The following is a 16,542-nucleotide window of genomic DNA, read 5'->3' as shown; positions in this document are numbered from 1 at the left end:
CCTACTGAGATATGTTCAGACTTTACTCCATAGTAGAGGGTCCTACTGAGGTGTGTTGAGACTTTACTCAGTAGTAGAGGGTCCTCCTGAGATATGTTGAGACTTTACTCCATAGTAGAGGGTCCTACTGAGGTGTGTTGAGACTTTACTCCATAGTAGAGGGTCCTACTGAGATATGTTGAGACTTTACTCCATAGTAGAGGGTCTTCCTAAGATATGTTGAGACTTTACTCCATAGTAAAGGTTCCTACTGAGGTGTGTTGAGACTTTACTCAGTTGTAGAGGGTCTTTCTGAGATATGTTGAAACTTTACTCCATAGTAGAGTGTCCTCCTGAGGTGTGTTGAGACTTTACTCCATAGTAGAGGGTCCTCCTAAGATATGTTGAGACTTTACTCAGTAGTAGAGGGTCCTCCTGAGATATGTTGAGACTTTACTCCATAGTAGAGGGTCCTCCTGAGATATGTTGAGACTTTACTCCATAGTAGAGGGTCCTCCTGAGATATGTTGAGACTTTACTCCATAGTAGAGGGTCCTCCTGAGATATGTTGAGACTTTACTCCATAGTAGAGGGTCCTCCTGAGATATGTTAAGACTTTACTCCATAGTAGAGGGTCCTCCTGAGGTGTGTTGAGACTTTACTCCATAGTAGAGGGTCCTCCTGAGGTGTGTTCAGACTTTACTCTGTGGTAGAGGGTCCTACTGAGGTGTGTTCAGACTTTACTCCATAGTAGAGGGTCCTCCTGAGGTGTGTTGAGACTTTACTCTGTGGTAGAGGGTCCTCCTAAGGTGTGTTGAGACTTTACTCCATAGTAGAGGGTCCTCCTGAGGTGTGTTGAGACTTTACTCTGTGGTAGAGGGTCCTACTGAGGTGTGTTGAGACTTTACTCCATAGTAGAGGGTCCTCCTGAGGTGTGTTGAGACTTTACTCTGTGGTAGAGGGTCCTCCTGAGGTGTGTTGAGACTTTACTCCATAGTAGAGGGTCCTCCTGAGGTGTGTTGAGACTTTACTCCATAGTAGAGGGTCCACCTGAGGTGTGTTGAGACTTTACTCTGTGGTAGAGGGTCCTACTGAGGTGTGTTGAGACTTTACTCTGTGGTAGAGGGTCCTACTGAGGTGTGTTGAGACTTTACTCTGTGGTAGAAGGTCCTACTGAGATATGTTGAGACTTTACTCTGTGGTAGAGGGTCCTACTGAGGTGTGTTGATACTTTACTCAGTTGTAGAGGGTCCTCCTGAGATATGTTGAGACTTTACTCCATAGTAGAGGGTCCTCCTGAGATATGTTGAGACTTTACTCTGTGGTAGAGGGTCCTCCTGAGATATGTTGAGACTTTACTCTGTGGTAGAGGGTCCTCCTGTGATATGTTGAGACTTTACTCCATAGTAGAGGGTCCTACTGAGGTGTGTTGAGACTTTACTCTGTTGTAGAGGGTCCTCCTGAGATATGTTGAGACTTTACTCCATAGTAGAGGGTCCTACTGAAGTGTGTTGAGACTTTACTCTGTGGTAGAGGGTCCTACTGAGATATGTTGAGACTTTACTCCATAGTAAAGGGTCCTACTGAGGTGTGTTGAGACTTTACTCTGTGGTAGAGGGTCCTACTGAGATGTGTTGAGACTTTACTCTGTGGTAGAGGGTCCTACTGAGATATGTTGAGACTTTACTCCATAGTAGAGGGTCCTCCTGAGATATGTTGAGACTTTACTCAGTTGTAGAGGGTCCTCCTGAGATATGTTGAGACTTTACTCCATAGTAGAGGGTCCACCTGAGGTGTGTTGAGACTTTACTCAGTTGTAGAGGGTCTTCCTGAGATATGTTGAGACTTTACTCTGTGGTAGAGGGTCCTACTGAGGTGTGTTGAGACTTTACTCAGTTGTAGAGGGTCCTCCTGAGTTATGTTTGCATGAGATTAATCTTTATATCGGTTGGCTCAATAAAATATTATGTTGGTATTAAATTATGAACTCCCATTCTGCTTTTGAAAATTATTTTTTCATTGTTTATTTGCTTAGTTTTAGTTTTAGAAGAGTTTTTAGAAGAGTTTTTGAATATCTCCATTCTGTTTTCTAGGTACTTTCACTTCCACAGAAAGAGCGACCCATCCCTGCTGGGAGATGATTTACCGGGCGTGTCTATCGTCAAACCTTTGATGGGGGTCGACCCACTACTACTAGACAATCTGGAAAGCTTTTTCAAGCTGAAATATCAAAAGGTAAAACTAATGAAGGGTCATGCTTGTTTTCATTCAATAGTCCCCAACAAGAGGGGGCTATCCGTCTGTCCCACATATAGTTTTACAGACTTTGTTTTGCAATGCCTCCAGGCCCCATGCTTATAAACCTTAAAGTCTAGACTTTAATAAAGTCCAGATTTTAACGTCATGGCAACGCCATTCAAATAGCATTACATTAAAGTCTAGTTTTTAAGTTTTATAAGCATGGGCCATGTAGATGTTCAGCTGAACGTTTTTGTATAGCTTTATCATGTACTGTTAAAGCTGCACACCCTAGTTCCATCCAGCGAAAATAAATTATAATTTGGTTAATCTACAAACCTGTAACACACTTGGATCACGTTTTTATCAAATGGAGTGAAAAAGCAGTTTTTATATCGATAAATACCATGGGAATCCCCATGTCCCAATTGCTTGAAATAATTTTGAAAGTTAGTATTCTGATGTCACCGGTAAATGTCGCTCGAAGCACAACAATGCCTATGTCACGACAAATTTCACAAATAGATTGGACCTCGCTTGCTTAACGTTTTTTTCTTGATAGCACGTCTTGTGAAAAAATGCAAAAAATGCATTTCGTGGTTTTACAAACATCAGGATTACCAAAAAGCACTTCAGGTGAATGGAAATGTGTATTCTAAATATTAAAATGTATGTAAAGTGCAATTTTATTTGTGAAAAATGGGGTTTAATAGCGAAAAACAACACCGTAATGGTTAACAAATAACTGTAACTAGGGTGGTGTCCCTTTAAGTTATGACTTTTTGACAATTTGAAAATTCTTAAAATAAGATGTGTAAATTTGGTGTTACTGTCTTTTCAGATTGAGTTGCTGCTGTGTGTTCAGGACAGTGAGGATCCGTGTATACACCTGATCAGTCAGCTTCAAGAGACATATCCTAAAACTAATACAAAACTCTTTATTGGTGAGCTGAGTTATAAATATATGTGAAGAGTTCAGATGCAAAAACCGATAAATCCATTTTAGTAATTTTCTGCAAAAGAGTTTGTTTTTTCCGTTATGCTTTCTATGTAAAACATATCAAGTGCACAATGTGCGATCTTAAGTTGAAATAAGTAAAGCAAATAAAGGACAGAATTTCAAAAACGAGTATGGAAATGAGAACATAACACCTTGAACTGAATAATGACAGTGGATGTAGTGTTTAGGATAAAAGGGCATTTATCGGTTTTTGCGCCTGAACTCTTCATGTGCATGTTAAGTAATATTTTCATATGCTTACCTTTTCTGACGGCCAATAGCTGATGGATATTTTAGTGCTGGGGTGTCATTAAACATTCATTGTTAGAGGTGTTAACACGACACTCACCGGAAATGCCGGAAATACAAAACAGGAAACACTTATTGACACTATTGTTGCTTTAGGTTTTCATTTTTGAATGGAAAATACCGTGTAATTTTGAGTTCAAAAAGTGGTTTTCGGCAAGTATTTTCGTAACTTACTTGTAAGCGAAGTTTTACATTTATGCTGTTGGTAGAACCATTTAATTTTCGCCAACAGCTGCTGTAAAACATCGCTTACAAGTAAGTTACAGAAGTGAAGTTTCCTACATGATTTCTTTGGCCACCGACCGAGTCTCATGTCATGATTAGCGAAGAGGTTGGGGCTTTGGGGTGTTTTTGGTTTTTTTTAAATCAATGCGTATATATCTACATGTCTACTCTGCTATAGCATTTTCCATTAATTTATCGTAAGTGTTTTCTTCAAAATATCTAAATATGATTGCCAGAATAATCCGGCTTGTTGCGCAAAAGTAGTGTGAGTCAGTGGGGGTGGGGGGTAGGGTGGGCGGTAGTAGGCGTGGCTTATATTTTTTCGATTCATCGAGATATGAACGAAAAAAAGTAAGCACCTCTGGACCAATCAGATTGCCGTAAAGTGTATAGACGCAAAGAAAATTTAATTATAAAACATTTAAATGAATATATGTGAGTAAAAATTATAAACTTGTACCCACTCAACGTGGTTTTTGTCAAAAATTAATCCATTGGTCTAAAGGTTAAGTAACACCACAAACTAAACTATATCAAGAAAAATTTATTGGCAGTTTTATCATTTTAATGTTTTTTAAATGTAGCTCATTTTTTAAAACAGTTTTAGGGCTTCTAAATTTTTTGTAAAATCCACTAGCCATGGGATCGGTGATTTAAAAAATTTACTAGCCACGATTAAAAATTCACTAGCCCTACTTTAGTTTAAGTTAATACAATTTTACTAAAGAATAGTAGTAATCAGATATGTCACCAAAAGAGGGAGATAGAGCTTAAAAACACTCATATTGGGTGGGGGCAGAATATTCATATTTACAAAACAGACTTAACTGCAACATTTGACAAACAAAAATTCACTAGCTGTCAGGCATGGAAATAGTAGTTATTTAGTAGCTCAACATTGAATATCACTAGCCATGGGAGTGGGGCTACCATAATCTAGAAGCTCTCTCTGGCATGGCAATAGTTGGGGCTACCATAATCTAGAAGCCCTGTCTGGCATGGCAACAGTAGTTATTTACTAGCCCAACATTGAATATCACTAGCCATGGGAGTGGGGCTACCGTAATCTAGAAGCCCTGTCTGGCATGGCAGTAGTAGTTATTTACTAGCCCAACACTGAATATCACTAGCCATGGGAGTGGGGCTACCGTAATCTAGAAGTCCTGTCTGGCATGGCAATAGTAGTTATTTACTAGCCCAACAGTGAATATCACTAGCCATGGGAGTGGGGCTACCATAATCTAGAAGCCCTGTCTGGCATGGCAATAGTAGTTATTTACTAGCCCAACACTGAATATCACTAGCCATGGGAGTGGGGCTACCATAATCTAGAAGCTCTGTCTGGCATGGCAATAGTAGTTATTTACTAGCCCAACAGTGAATATCACTAGCCATGGAATATCACTAGCCATGGGAGTGGGGCTACCATAATCTAGAAGCCCTGTCTGGCATGACAACAGTAGTTATTTACTAGCCCAACACTGAATATCACTAGCCATGGGAGTGGGGCTACCGTAATCTAGAAGCCCTGTCTGGCATGGCAGTAGTAGTTATTTACTAGCCCAACACTGAATATCACTAGCCATGGGAGTGGGGCTACTGTAATCTAGAAGCCCTGTCTGGCATGGCAATAGTAGTTATTTACTAGCCCAACACTGAATATCACTAGCCATGGGAGTGGGGCTACCGTAATCTAGAAGTCCTGTCTGGCATGGCAATAGTAGTTATTTACTAGCCCAACACTGAATATCACTAGCCATGGGAATGGGGCTACCGTAATCTAGAAGCCCTGTCTGGCATGGCAATAGTAGTTATTTACTAGCCGAACACTGAATATCACTAGCCATGGGAGTGGGGCTACCGTAATCTAGAAGTCCTGTCTGGCATGGCAATAGTAGTTATTTACTAGCCCAACAGTGAATATCACTAGCCATGGGAGTGGGGCTACCATAATCTAGAAGCCCTGTCTGGCATGGCAATAGTAGTTATTTACTAGCTGAACACTGAATATCACTAGCCATGGGAGTGGGGCTACCATAATCTAGAAGCCCTGTCTGGCATGGCAATAGTAGTTATTTACTAGCCCAACAGAGAATATCACTAGCCATGGGAGTGTGGCTACCGTAATCTAGAAGCCCTGTCTGGCATGGGAATAGTAGTTATTTACTAGCCCAACACTGAATATCACTAGCCATGGGAGTGGGGCTACCGTAATCTAGAAGCCCTGTCTGGCATGGCAGTAGTAGTTATTTACTAGCCCAACACTGAATATCACTAGCCATGGGAGTGGGGCTACCGTAATCTAGAAGTCCTGTCTGGCATGGCAATAGTAGTTATTTACTAGCCCAACAGTGAATATCACTAGCCATGGGAGTGGGGCTACCATAATCTAGAAGCCCTGTCTGGCATGGCAATAGTAGTTATTTACTAGCCCAACACTGAATATCACTAGCCATGGGAGTGGGGCTACCATAATCTAGAAGCTCTGTCTGGCATGGCAATAGTAGTTATTTACTAGCCCAACAGTGAATATCACTAGCCATGGAATATCACTAGCCATGGGAGTGAGGCTACCATAATCTAGAAGCCCTGTCTGGCATGACAACAGTAGTTATTTACTAGCCCAACACTGAATATCACTAGCCATGGGAGTGGGGCTACCGTAATCTAGAAGCCCTGTCTGGCATGGCAATAGTAGTTATTTACTAGCCCAACACTGAATATCACTAGCCATGGGAGTGGGGCTACCGTAATCTAGAAGCCCTGTCTGGCATGGCAATAGTAGTTATTTACTAGCCCAACACTGAATATCACTAGCCATGGGAGTGGGGCTACCGTTATCTAGAAGTCCTGTCTGGCATGGCAATAGTAGTTATTTACTAGCCCAACACTGAATATCACTAGCCATGGGAGTGGGGCTACCGTAATCTAGAAGCCCTGTCTGGCATGGCAATAGTAGTTATTTACTAGCCGAACACTGAATATCACTAGCCATGGGAGTGGGGCTACCGTAATCTAGAAGTCCTGTCTGGCATGGCAATAGTAGTTATTTACTAGCCCAACAGTGAATATCACTAGCCATGGGAGTGGGGCTACCATAATCTAGAAGCCCTGTCTGGCATGGCAATAGTAGTTATTTACTAGCCCAACAGTGAATATCACTAGCCATGGGAGTGGGGCTACCATAATCTAGAAGCCCTGTCTGGCATGGCAATAGTAGTTATTTACTAGCCCAACACTGAATATCACTAGCCATGGGAGTGGGGCTACTGTAATCTAGAAGCCCTGTCTGGCATGACAACAGTAGTTATTTACTAGCCCAACACTGAATATCACTAGCCATGGGAGTGGGGCTACCGTAATCTAGAAGCCCTTTCTGGCATGGCAATAGTAGTTATTTACTAGCCCAACACTGAATATCACTAGCCATGGGAGTGGGGCTACTGTAATCTAGAAGCCCTGTCTGGCATGGCAATAGTAGTTATTTACTAGCCCAACACTGAATATCACTAGCCATGGGAGTGGGGCTACCGTAATCTAGAAGTCCTGTCTGGCATGGCAATAGTAGTTATTTACTAGCCCAACACTGAATATCACTAGCCATGGGAGTGGGGCTACCGTAATCTAGAAGCCCTGTCTGGCATGGCAATAGTAGTTATTTACTAGCCGAACACTGAATATCACTAGCCATGGGAGTGGGGCTACCGTAATCTAGAAGTCCTGTCTGGCATGGCAATAGTAGTTATTTACTAGCCCAACACTGAATATCACTAGCCATGGGAGTGGGGCTACCATAATCTAGAAGCCCTGTCTGGCATGGCAATAGTAGTTATTTACTAGCTGAACACTGAATATCACTAGCCATGGGAGTGGGGCTACCATAATCTAGAAGCCCTGTCTGGCATGGCAATAGTAGTTATTTACTAGCCCAACAGTGAATATCACTAGCCATGGGAGTGTGGCTACCGTAATCTAGAAGCCCTGTCTGGCATGGGAATAGTAGTTATTTACTAGCCCAACACTGAATATCACTAGCCATCGGAGTGGGGCTACCGTAATCTAGAAGCCCTGTCTGGCATGGCAGTAGTAGTTATTTACTAGCCCAACACTGAATATCACTAGCCATGGGAGTGGGGCTACCGTAATCTAGAAGTCCTGTCTGGCATGGCAATAGTAGTTATTTACTAGCCCAACAGTGAATATCACTAGCCATGGGAGTGGGGCTACCATAATCTAGAAGCCCTGTCTGGCATGGCAATAGTAGTTATTTACTAGCCCAACACTGAATATCACTAGCCATGGGAGTGGGGCTACCATAATCTAGAAGCTCTGTCTGGCATGGCAATAGTAGTTATTTACTAGCCCAACAGTGAATATCACTAGCCATGGAATATCACTAGCCATGGGAGTGGGGCTACCATAATCTAGAAGCCCTGTCTGGCATGACAACAGTAGTTATTTACTAGCCCAACACTGAATATCACTAGCCATGGGAGTGGGGCTACCGTAATCTAGAAGCCCTGTCTGGCATGGCAATAGTAGTTATTTACTAGCCCAACACTGAATATCACTAGCCATGGGAGTGGGGCTACCGTAATCTAGAAGCCCTGTCTGGCATGGCAATAGTAGTTATTTACTAGCCCAACACTGAATATCACTAGCCATGGGAGTGGGGCTACCGTAATCTAGAAGTCCTGTCTGGCATGGCAATAGTAGTTATTTACTAGCCCAACACTGAATATCACTAGCCATGGGAGTGGGGCTACCGTAATCTAGAAGCCCTGTCTGGCATGGCAATAGTAGTTATTTACTAGCCGAACACTGAATATCACTAGCCATGGGAGTGGGGCTACCATAATCTAGAAGTCCTGTCTGGCATGGCAATAGTAGTTATTTACTAGCCCAACAGTGAATATCACTAGCCATGGGAGTGGGGCTACCATAATCTAGAAGCCCTGTCTGGCATGGCAATAGTAGTTATTTACTAGCCCAACACTGAATATCACTAGCCATGGGAGTGGGGCTACCATAATCTAGAAGCCCTGTCTGGCATGACAACAGTAGTTATTTACTAGCCCAACACTGAATATCACTAGCCATGGGAGTGTGGCTACCGTAATCTAGAAGCCCTGTCTGGCATGGGAATAGTAGTTATTTACTAGCCCAACACTGAATATCACTAGCCATGGGAGTGGGGCTACCGTAATCTAGAAGTCCTGTCTGGCATGGCAATAGTATTTATTTACTAGCCCAACAGTGAATGTCACTAACCATGGGAGTGGGGCTACCATAATCTAGAAGCCCTGTCTGGCATGGCAATAGTAGGTATTTACTAGCCCAACATTAAACATCACTAGCCATGGGAGTGGGGCTACCATAATCTAGAAGCCCTGTCTGGCATGGCAATAGTATTTATTTACTAGCCCAACATTGAACATCACTAGCCATGGGAGTGGGGCTACCTTTATCTAGAAGCCCTGCGGTTTGGTGTATTATCAACAGCTGATATTATTTTGCTATGTACTGACTCCAATAACAAATCCCACAGCTGCCACCAGTGAAAGGCAGTCAGTATTGTGTTAAAATTAATCAAACATATTTACTTGTTTATTGACAGGTGGTAGAGATGGGATCATCAACCCAATGGTGCACAACATGACCCCTGGTTACGAGGCAGCTAAATATGAATATGTATGGATCAGCTCCAGTAGGATTAAAGGTCAGATTTATTGTAGTTTGGCTTTTAATTACCAGGCATGGAATAGTACAAAAGTTTTTGTTTTTTTTAACGACACCATTTATTAATCATTGGTTATTGTATGGTAAACATTTGGTAATTTTGACATGTAGTCTTAGAGAGGGAACCCGCTAGATTTTTTCATTAATAGCGAGAGATCTTTTATATGTACCAGCCCATAGCCATGGCCTTTGATATACTAGTTGTGGTACACTGGCTGGAACAAGAAATAGCCCAATGGGCTCCCGATGGGGATCGATCCTAGACCAATCACGCATTAGGTGAGCACTTGACCACTGGGCTACATTCCGCCCCCTATGTACATAGAAGCCTACAGATAAACCATGGATTTTAAACTTTTTAATCGAGTATATTTCAGTATATTTGGACCAGTTACATATTAATTGATTCATTTATCTTTTAACTGTGCAAGGGAGCACAATATAAAATCTTTAAGTGTTGGGTTTATCCCTTGTGCTTTCCACTGACAACTCTGTGAGTTATTAAATACAGTAAAGTACTCTTATAACGAACTGTAAGGAACCATGCTAGTTAGTTCATTATAGCAGTGGTTCGTTGTACACAGTTACATAAGTTGGTTGTTAATGTATAGGGAGATAAAATGGGACTTTACAATCAGTTTGTTATAGCAGTAGTTTGTTCTAAACATGTTCGTTATAAGTGTGCTTTACTGTATTAAAATTTAATTAGTTTGCTTTTTTTTTTCAGCTTCTGATGACATCATTACTGATATGGTGTGTAAACTTCAGAAACCCACTGTTGCTCTTGTTCACCAGATGCCTTTTATGATAGACCAGCAAGGACTGGGAGCCACTGTTGAAAAGGTAGACAGACATTTTTGTAACATTGCAGCCATTTTTAAAATGTGGCCCCTAGCCCCATGCTTACGGCCATTCGCACTTATCAGTATTTTCTATTTCTCGCTCCAACCAGTGCACCACAACTGGTGTATCAAAGGACGGGGTATGTGCTATCCTGTCTGTGGGATGGTGCATATAAAAGATGCCTTGCTGCTAATCGAAAAAAGAGTAGCCCATGAAGTGGCGACAGCGGGTTTCCTCTCTCAATATCTGTGTGGTCCTTAACCATATGTCCGACGCCATATAACTGTAAATAAAATGTGCCGAGTGCGTCGTTCCTTCCTTCCTTCCTTATCAGTATTTTAGCAAGCTGAATGTGGGCGTGGGGCTTAACGATAGTGTAGGCTTCTAAAAAATAATGAAAATGAAAGTATCACTTGAAGTGACAGTGAGATAAAAAAAAAAAAAAAAATGTTATGATAGGTGAAACTTTTATTTCATCAGATTTAAAAAAAAATTAAATGTTTTTTTTTTTTGTTGGTTTTTTAAATATGACTGAGATTAAATCTGTGTCTAATATTATTTGTTTTTTCAGATTTACTTTGGCTGTTTGCTGCATCGTTTTTATCCTGCCTTCAGTTTCCTGCAGCAGTGCTGTGTCACCGGCATGTCGTACATGGTCAAAAAGTCTCTCCTTGATCAGGTCAACGGTCTTGGCTGGTATGGCCGCTTTCTCGCGGAAGACTTTTTCCTAACAAAAGCTTTGCACGACAAGTAAGTAACATAAGCTTTCATTTTAATTCAGTAAATAGACTCAAAATGGACCTAAAATATTTAAACTGAATAATTTTGGTAGAGTATAGCTTGTGCTTAAAATATTAGCATAATATATGGTATTCTTCAGTCCATTTGCCTGTGGTGTATAGCTTGGAGGATTAAACCCCTTCGGTTGGTTTTTACCCTTCCCAACGATTGTCCTGTGACTGGTATATAAAAATGTGTAGTATGTGTTGTTCTTTCCATGGGGAAAGTATATAAAAGATCCGTTGCTAGTGAAAAAACAGTGTGTTTCTTCTAAAGACAATGGGTCGAATTTACAAAGCCTGTTTTTCTTAAATGCAAGTGTTTAAGCATTGTAAATGTATGTAGTTACATGCGTGTAAGACATAAGCAGGTGTTTAAGCATTGTAAATGTATGTAGTTACACGCGTGTAAGACATAAGCAGGTGTTTAAGCATTGTAAATGTATGTAGTTACACGCGTGTAAGACATAAGCAGGTGTTTAAGCATTGTAAATGTATGTAGTTACATGCGTGTAAGTCTAAAACAGGCTTCGTAAATTCGACTCTACATTTTCCAACAGTCGTATGTGCAGGAATTTTAGCTGTGAGGGTCCACTGGGGCAACCAAAATTTATAGGGTGTCGAGTCATGGTCTCCCCGAAAATATATATAGAGAAAAACACTAAATTTGCTTGAACAAGAAAGGGTTTCGACCCTGAAACCCTTCCATGCATGTGTGCTTGCTCAGTTACCAAATGTTTGAAGTCCAGCCCAATGTTTGATTAATTATTGTCCTCTTGTGGTGTCGCTGTAAATAACAAATGTTTTTATTTCATTTCAGAGGTTACAAGCTAGTTTTATCAGCTTTTCCAGCACAACAAAACACCCCACCAACATCACTGTGTGGGTTTTTTAACAGAATGGTCAGGTATGTTATAAATTGTCCATGAGCTAGGACCCACAGTTGGGGCAATCGGTACCACCTCGGGAAGGGATGAATGCTCCTTGTGATTTTTGTCGAGATCTAGTTCTGTAGTCATCATTTTTCATTGACAAAATATATGCAACATAATTTTTCCCCCTTTCATTCATTAACTGTTAAAGTTTGTGATTAGCATATTTATAGTCTGTCCCAACCTCCAAAAAAAATGTTTTTTGTAAATAATTTCAATTTGGTTTGATGTAAGAAAAAAATATTAAAGTTTTTTGGAAATGACAAAAAAATACTCTTTCTGTGTTCAATTTACAAATCAGTCTGCTGAAAAGTAAATAACTTGTAGTAAATTTCATAATATGAAAAAAGACGTGTCCAAAATTTAGAATATTAATTTGAGAATTACTTGACAAGTAAAACGTTTTGGGCTGAAATGTTAACGAAAATATGCCTTGTGGTATAATCTCAGTTTTATTTACCTTTTTGTCTTAAATGTAAAAAATTGTATTTGAAGCTATGTTACGAAAAAAAAAAATTAAAGGAATTGAAAACTTCATAAATATGTCGAAACTCGTAGGGTACCTGGGCCCCGTGTTTATAAAACGTTTAAAGAGTCCAGACTCAATCTGTAATGACGTTACACACAGACAATTTGTATGGCGTTGTCATGACATTACTGTCTCAGACTCTAATTATTAGTCTTGAGTCTAAGAGTCTAAAAGTGTTAACTGTGGTAACTGTACATGGGTTACCAGACACCGTGCTTGTTTTGATGTCTGAGCATGGCTTCGATGTGTGATTTCCGTTAACAGCAAGAATGGGGGAAGGGGTTTGAATGCACAATGTTATCATTATGGTTGTTTCATAACTTGATTCTTGCAGGTGGTTGCGGTTGCGGTTCAACATGCTTCTAATCGTCAGCATGATAGAACCGTTCATGGATGTCATTCCTCTTGGCTTGCTCAATGCGTGGAGTTTAAACCGCTTTTTTGGAACAAATCCATACGTGTTCTTTCCACTACATCTACTCTTGTGGATGACCATTGATTATCTGCTCTTGAAGAATGCACAGGTACACTGGAGTTATCTCCCTTAGATTAATCTCTACGAGAATGTAACAATAATTCAAAGAGAATTATTTCTATTTTTCACATTGAAAGTAATGTGATATAGATTATTTTTTGTTTGTTAAGAGAATGCCAATATTATGAGTTTTATGTAATAGCAATTGAATATTAATTAATTTTTCAACAGTATAGTTTTGCTTTAGTCTCGTTCTTCACAAACTGTAAGTCCCAACATCTGTGAAATTTGGTTTGCAGTTGCATCTATGAATGTACATCGCATAGCATATTAAAAAACAATTTTTTGTGTGTGTTTTAGTTGATTTTCTTTTACTTGAACTTTCATAATTTAATTAAGGATTGTCTGTTATTTCTTTTATGTTCATCAGGGTATGAATAAAAGAAAATCATCCGCAAACTGAATTTGTGAAGTTGTTCTCACATAAGTTTGCGGATTTTTTTTTGTTCATACCCAGATGAACATAAAAGAATTAACAGACAATCCTTATAATTAAATTTAAAACATACTTACTAATGATAACATTAAAAGTTCATATTTTATTTCGAATTATTTTTGGTTCCATAAACAATAACACTCAATAAGATAAAGTACCAATATAAATTAACATCATCAGATACAAATGTATGACATTCCCTGACGACGTCATTTTTTTTACGTTCATCAAGAAATTAACAAACTGCCATTGCAGCGCTAGCTCTGGGTGAGCAAAGCATTTTGGCAAATTGCCTATTAAAATGGCAGAAATTGTCAGTTATTTTATAAAAAATGTCAATTATTACGTGAAATTATTTCGCCAAATTAAAATAAAATTCGTCAACTGCTTTCAAGATTCACAAATGGCGAATTTGGCACGTGCCAGAGCTAGCCCTGCATTGTTACGGCTGGACCAATGGGATGATGTTATATTGTAATGAATGTAACAGAAATAAAAAAAAATTAGCTTTTTTTTAAAACGTGAATAGAGATGACTGTCTATGGATGCAACTGGATACATGTTACATTTATAGTAGTCATGAGATTTAATTCCGAGGAATTGTTGTTGTATTTCAGAATGGTTTTAAAACGTGAATAGAGATGACCGTCTATGGATGCAACTGGATACATGTTACATTTATAGTAGTCATGAGATTTAATTCCGAGGAATTGTTGTTGTATTTCAGAATGGTTTTAAAACGTGAATAGAGATGACCGTCTATGGATGCAACTGGATACATGTTACATTTATAGTAGTCATGACATCTAATTCCGAGGAATATTTCATGTTTTAAAACAATAGAAATGACCGTCTATGTGCAACTGGATACATGTTAGTATCATGACATTTAATTCCGAGGAATTGTTGTTGTATTTCAGAATGGTTTTAAAACGTGAATAGAGATGACCGTCTATGGATGCAACTGGATACATGTTACATTTATAGTAGTCATGACATCTAATTCCGAGGAATTGTTGTTGTATTTCAGAATGGTTTTAAAACGTGAATAGAGATGACCGTCTATGGATGCAACTGGATACATGTTACATTTATAGTAGTCATGAGATTTAATTCCGAGGAATTGTTGTTGTATTTCAGAATGGTTTTAAAACGTGAATAGAGATGACCGTCTATGGATGCAACTGGATACTGTTACCAAGGTTCAGAATGGTCCAGTGTGCTTCTCCAAGGTTCAGTACGCTCTGGCCTGGTTGTTACGGGAGTGTCTGTCCACTCTGATCTTCATCAAAGCTCTGCTCAAGCCCCACACCATAGTCTGGGGTAAGAGGACATTCTACGTCCAGTATGGCGGTCACACTAAACTCATTCAAGACAAAACCGCCGTGTCATTATAGCAGCAAACTGGGACCAAGATCTTTTTACAGTTCAGCTGGAAATGGTTAACTGCACAGTTAGCCGAATGAAAATACGTGCAAGTTCGTAGCAGAATAGTTTTCAACTGAAGTGCCTGATGTGTTCAAGGAAGGATCTAGAAAGTGGTGCTACAAACGTTTGTTTTTGAAACATTCTGGAGAGTGGAAGATGGCACTGGCCAGAAATGTATTAAAATTCTGTGTTAAAGGGGAAGTGGTGTTGGTTCGAACGACATTGCCAACGTGCAGGGGCGAGGTTGCACTTGTACCCCTCGTAAATGAAAGTCTGATATTAGAGGTGTAACCCCAGTGGAGAAGTTAAGGATTAAAGAAGTTAAGGGTTAAATTGGAGAAGTTAAGAATTAAAGAAGTTAAGGATTAAATTACAGTGGAGAAGTTAAAGATTAAAGAAGTTAAGGATTCAGTTATAGTGGAGAAGTTAAGGATTAAATTACAGGGGAGAAGTTAAGGATTAAATTACAGTGGAGAAGTTAAGGATTAAAGAAGTTAAGGATTAAATTAGTGGAGAAGTTAAATATTAAAGAAGTTAAGGATTAAATTACAGTGGAGAAGTTAAGGAGTAAAGAAGTTAAGGATTCAATTATAGTGGAGAAGTTAAGGATTAAAGAAGTTAAGATTTAAATTACACATTTATTTCTGTTCAAGTAGAAACATCAAGAATCTAGTGAGTGGTCCTCCACTTGTACTGCTGAATATGCCAGTGATGTCATTTAAAGATAGTAACAAAGTATTATTATGCAAAAAGTTATTTATATATATATATATATATATATATCATAGTCATCAAAGAAAAAAATTTCAATGGCAATTTGACACTGAAAGCTGTCCAGCATTTAGAAAACAAAAAACGTTAGGCATAACTTTATTTTGATGTAAGGACATCCAAAATGACGTCATTCGAGTTTGACGTCATTTCCATTCAAAAATACACCACGCCACATATTCTTACGTCATTTGAATATCTAGTAATGGCGGACTGGAATTAAAGTTGCGTTTACAGTTTACAAAAACATGTTGTATTAAGCTTGAGATTATATGATAAAGAGATTATTACCCTCGTGTATTTCGGTATCGTCAATATCATATATTAGGAATAAAAATAACACAGTAACACAAAGCGACAGAATTTATAACAATGACAAAAAGATAAAGTATTGTCATAGTAACAAAAAATGATGTTACTTTAACACAAAGTGATAACAAAGTAACGGATATCACAGTAAAAAGTAATATGACAGTCACAAAGTGATTTCACAGTAACATAAAGAAATGTTGTGGTAACAAGGTGATATGTTAAGATAAGAGTGATGTCATGCTAATACAACATGATTTTACAGTAACACAAACTGACATCGCAGTAACACAAAGTGATATCACACTACTTAGCACAAAGTGATATGACACCAACACAAAGTGATATCAGTAACACAAAGTGCTATCACACTACTTTGCACAAAGTGATATCACACCAACACAAAGTGATATCAGTAACACAAAGTGATATCAGTAACACAAAGTGGTATCGGTAACACAAAGTGCTATCACACTACTTTGCACAAAGT

General features: G+C 39.2%; 1 protein-coding gene across 3 annotated transcripts in view; it reads left to right on the top strand.

The window, feature by feature from the left end:
* The window catches only part of LOC121380197 (ceramide glucosyltransferase-like), a 58,601-nt gene extending 42,768 nt beyond the window's left edge, over positions 1-15,833 (top strand). For all 3 annotated transcript variants that reach the window (XM_041509024.1, XM_041509009.1, XM_041509017.1), the window contains 8 exons: positions 2,073-2,214; positions 3,059-3,161; positions 9,369-9,470; positions 10,218-10,333; positions 10,905-11,083; positions 11,933-12,019; positions 12,908-13,097; positions 14,753-15,833. In XM_041509024.1, coding sequence (XP_041364958.1) covers positions 2,073-2,214; positions 3,059-3,161; positions 9,369-9,470; positions 10,218-10,333; positions 10,905-11,083; positions 11,933-12,019; positions 12,908-13,097; positions 14,753-14,941 — 1,108 coding nt within the window. In that variant the 3' untranslated portion in view covers positions 14,942-15,833. The remainder of the gene's footprint in view (positions 1-2,072; positions 2,215-3,058; positions 3,162-9,368; positions 9,471-10,217; positions 10,334-10,904; positions 11,084-11,932; positions 12,020-12,907; positions 13,098-14,752) is intronic.
* The last annotated feature ends 709 nt before the right edge of the window (positions 15,834-16,542 follow it).

The sequence above is a fragment of the Gigantopelta aegis genome, chromosome 2, assembly GCF_016097555.1.
Source record: "Gigantopelta aegis isolate Gae_Host chromosome 2, Gae_host_genome, whole genome shotgun sequence".
Lineage (NCBI taxonomy): Eukaryota > Metazoa > Mollusca > Gastropoda > Neomphalida > Peltospiridae > Gigantopelta > Gigantopelta aegis.
Note: the sequence above shows the minus strand (reverse complement) of the source record. Positions and strands in the feature narration are given on the sequence as shown.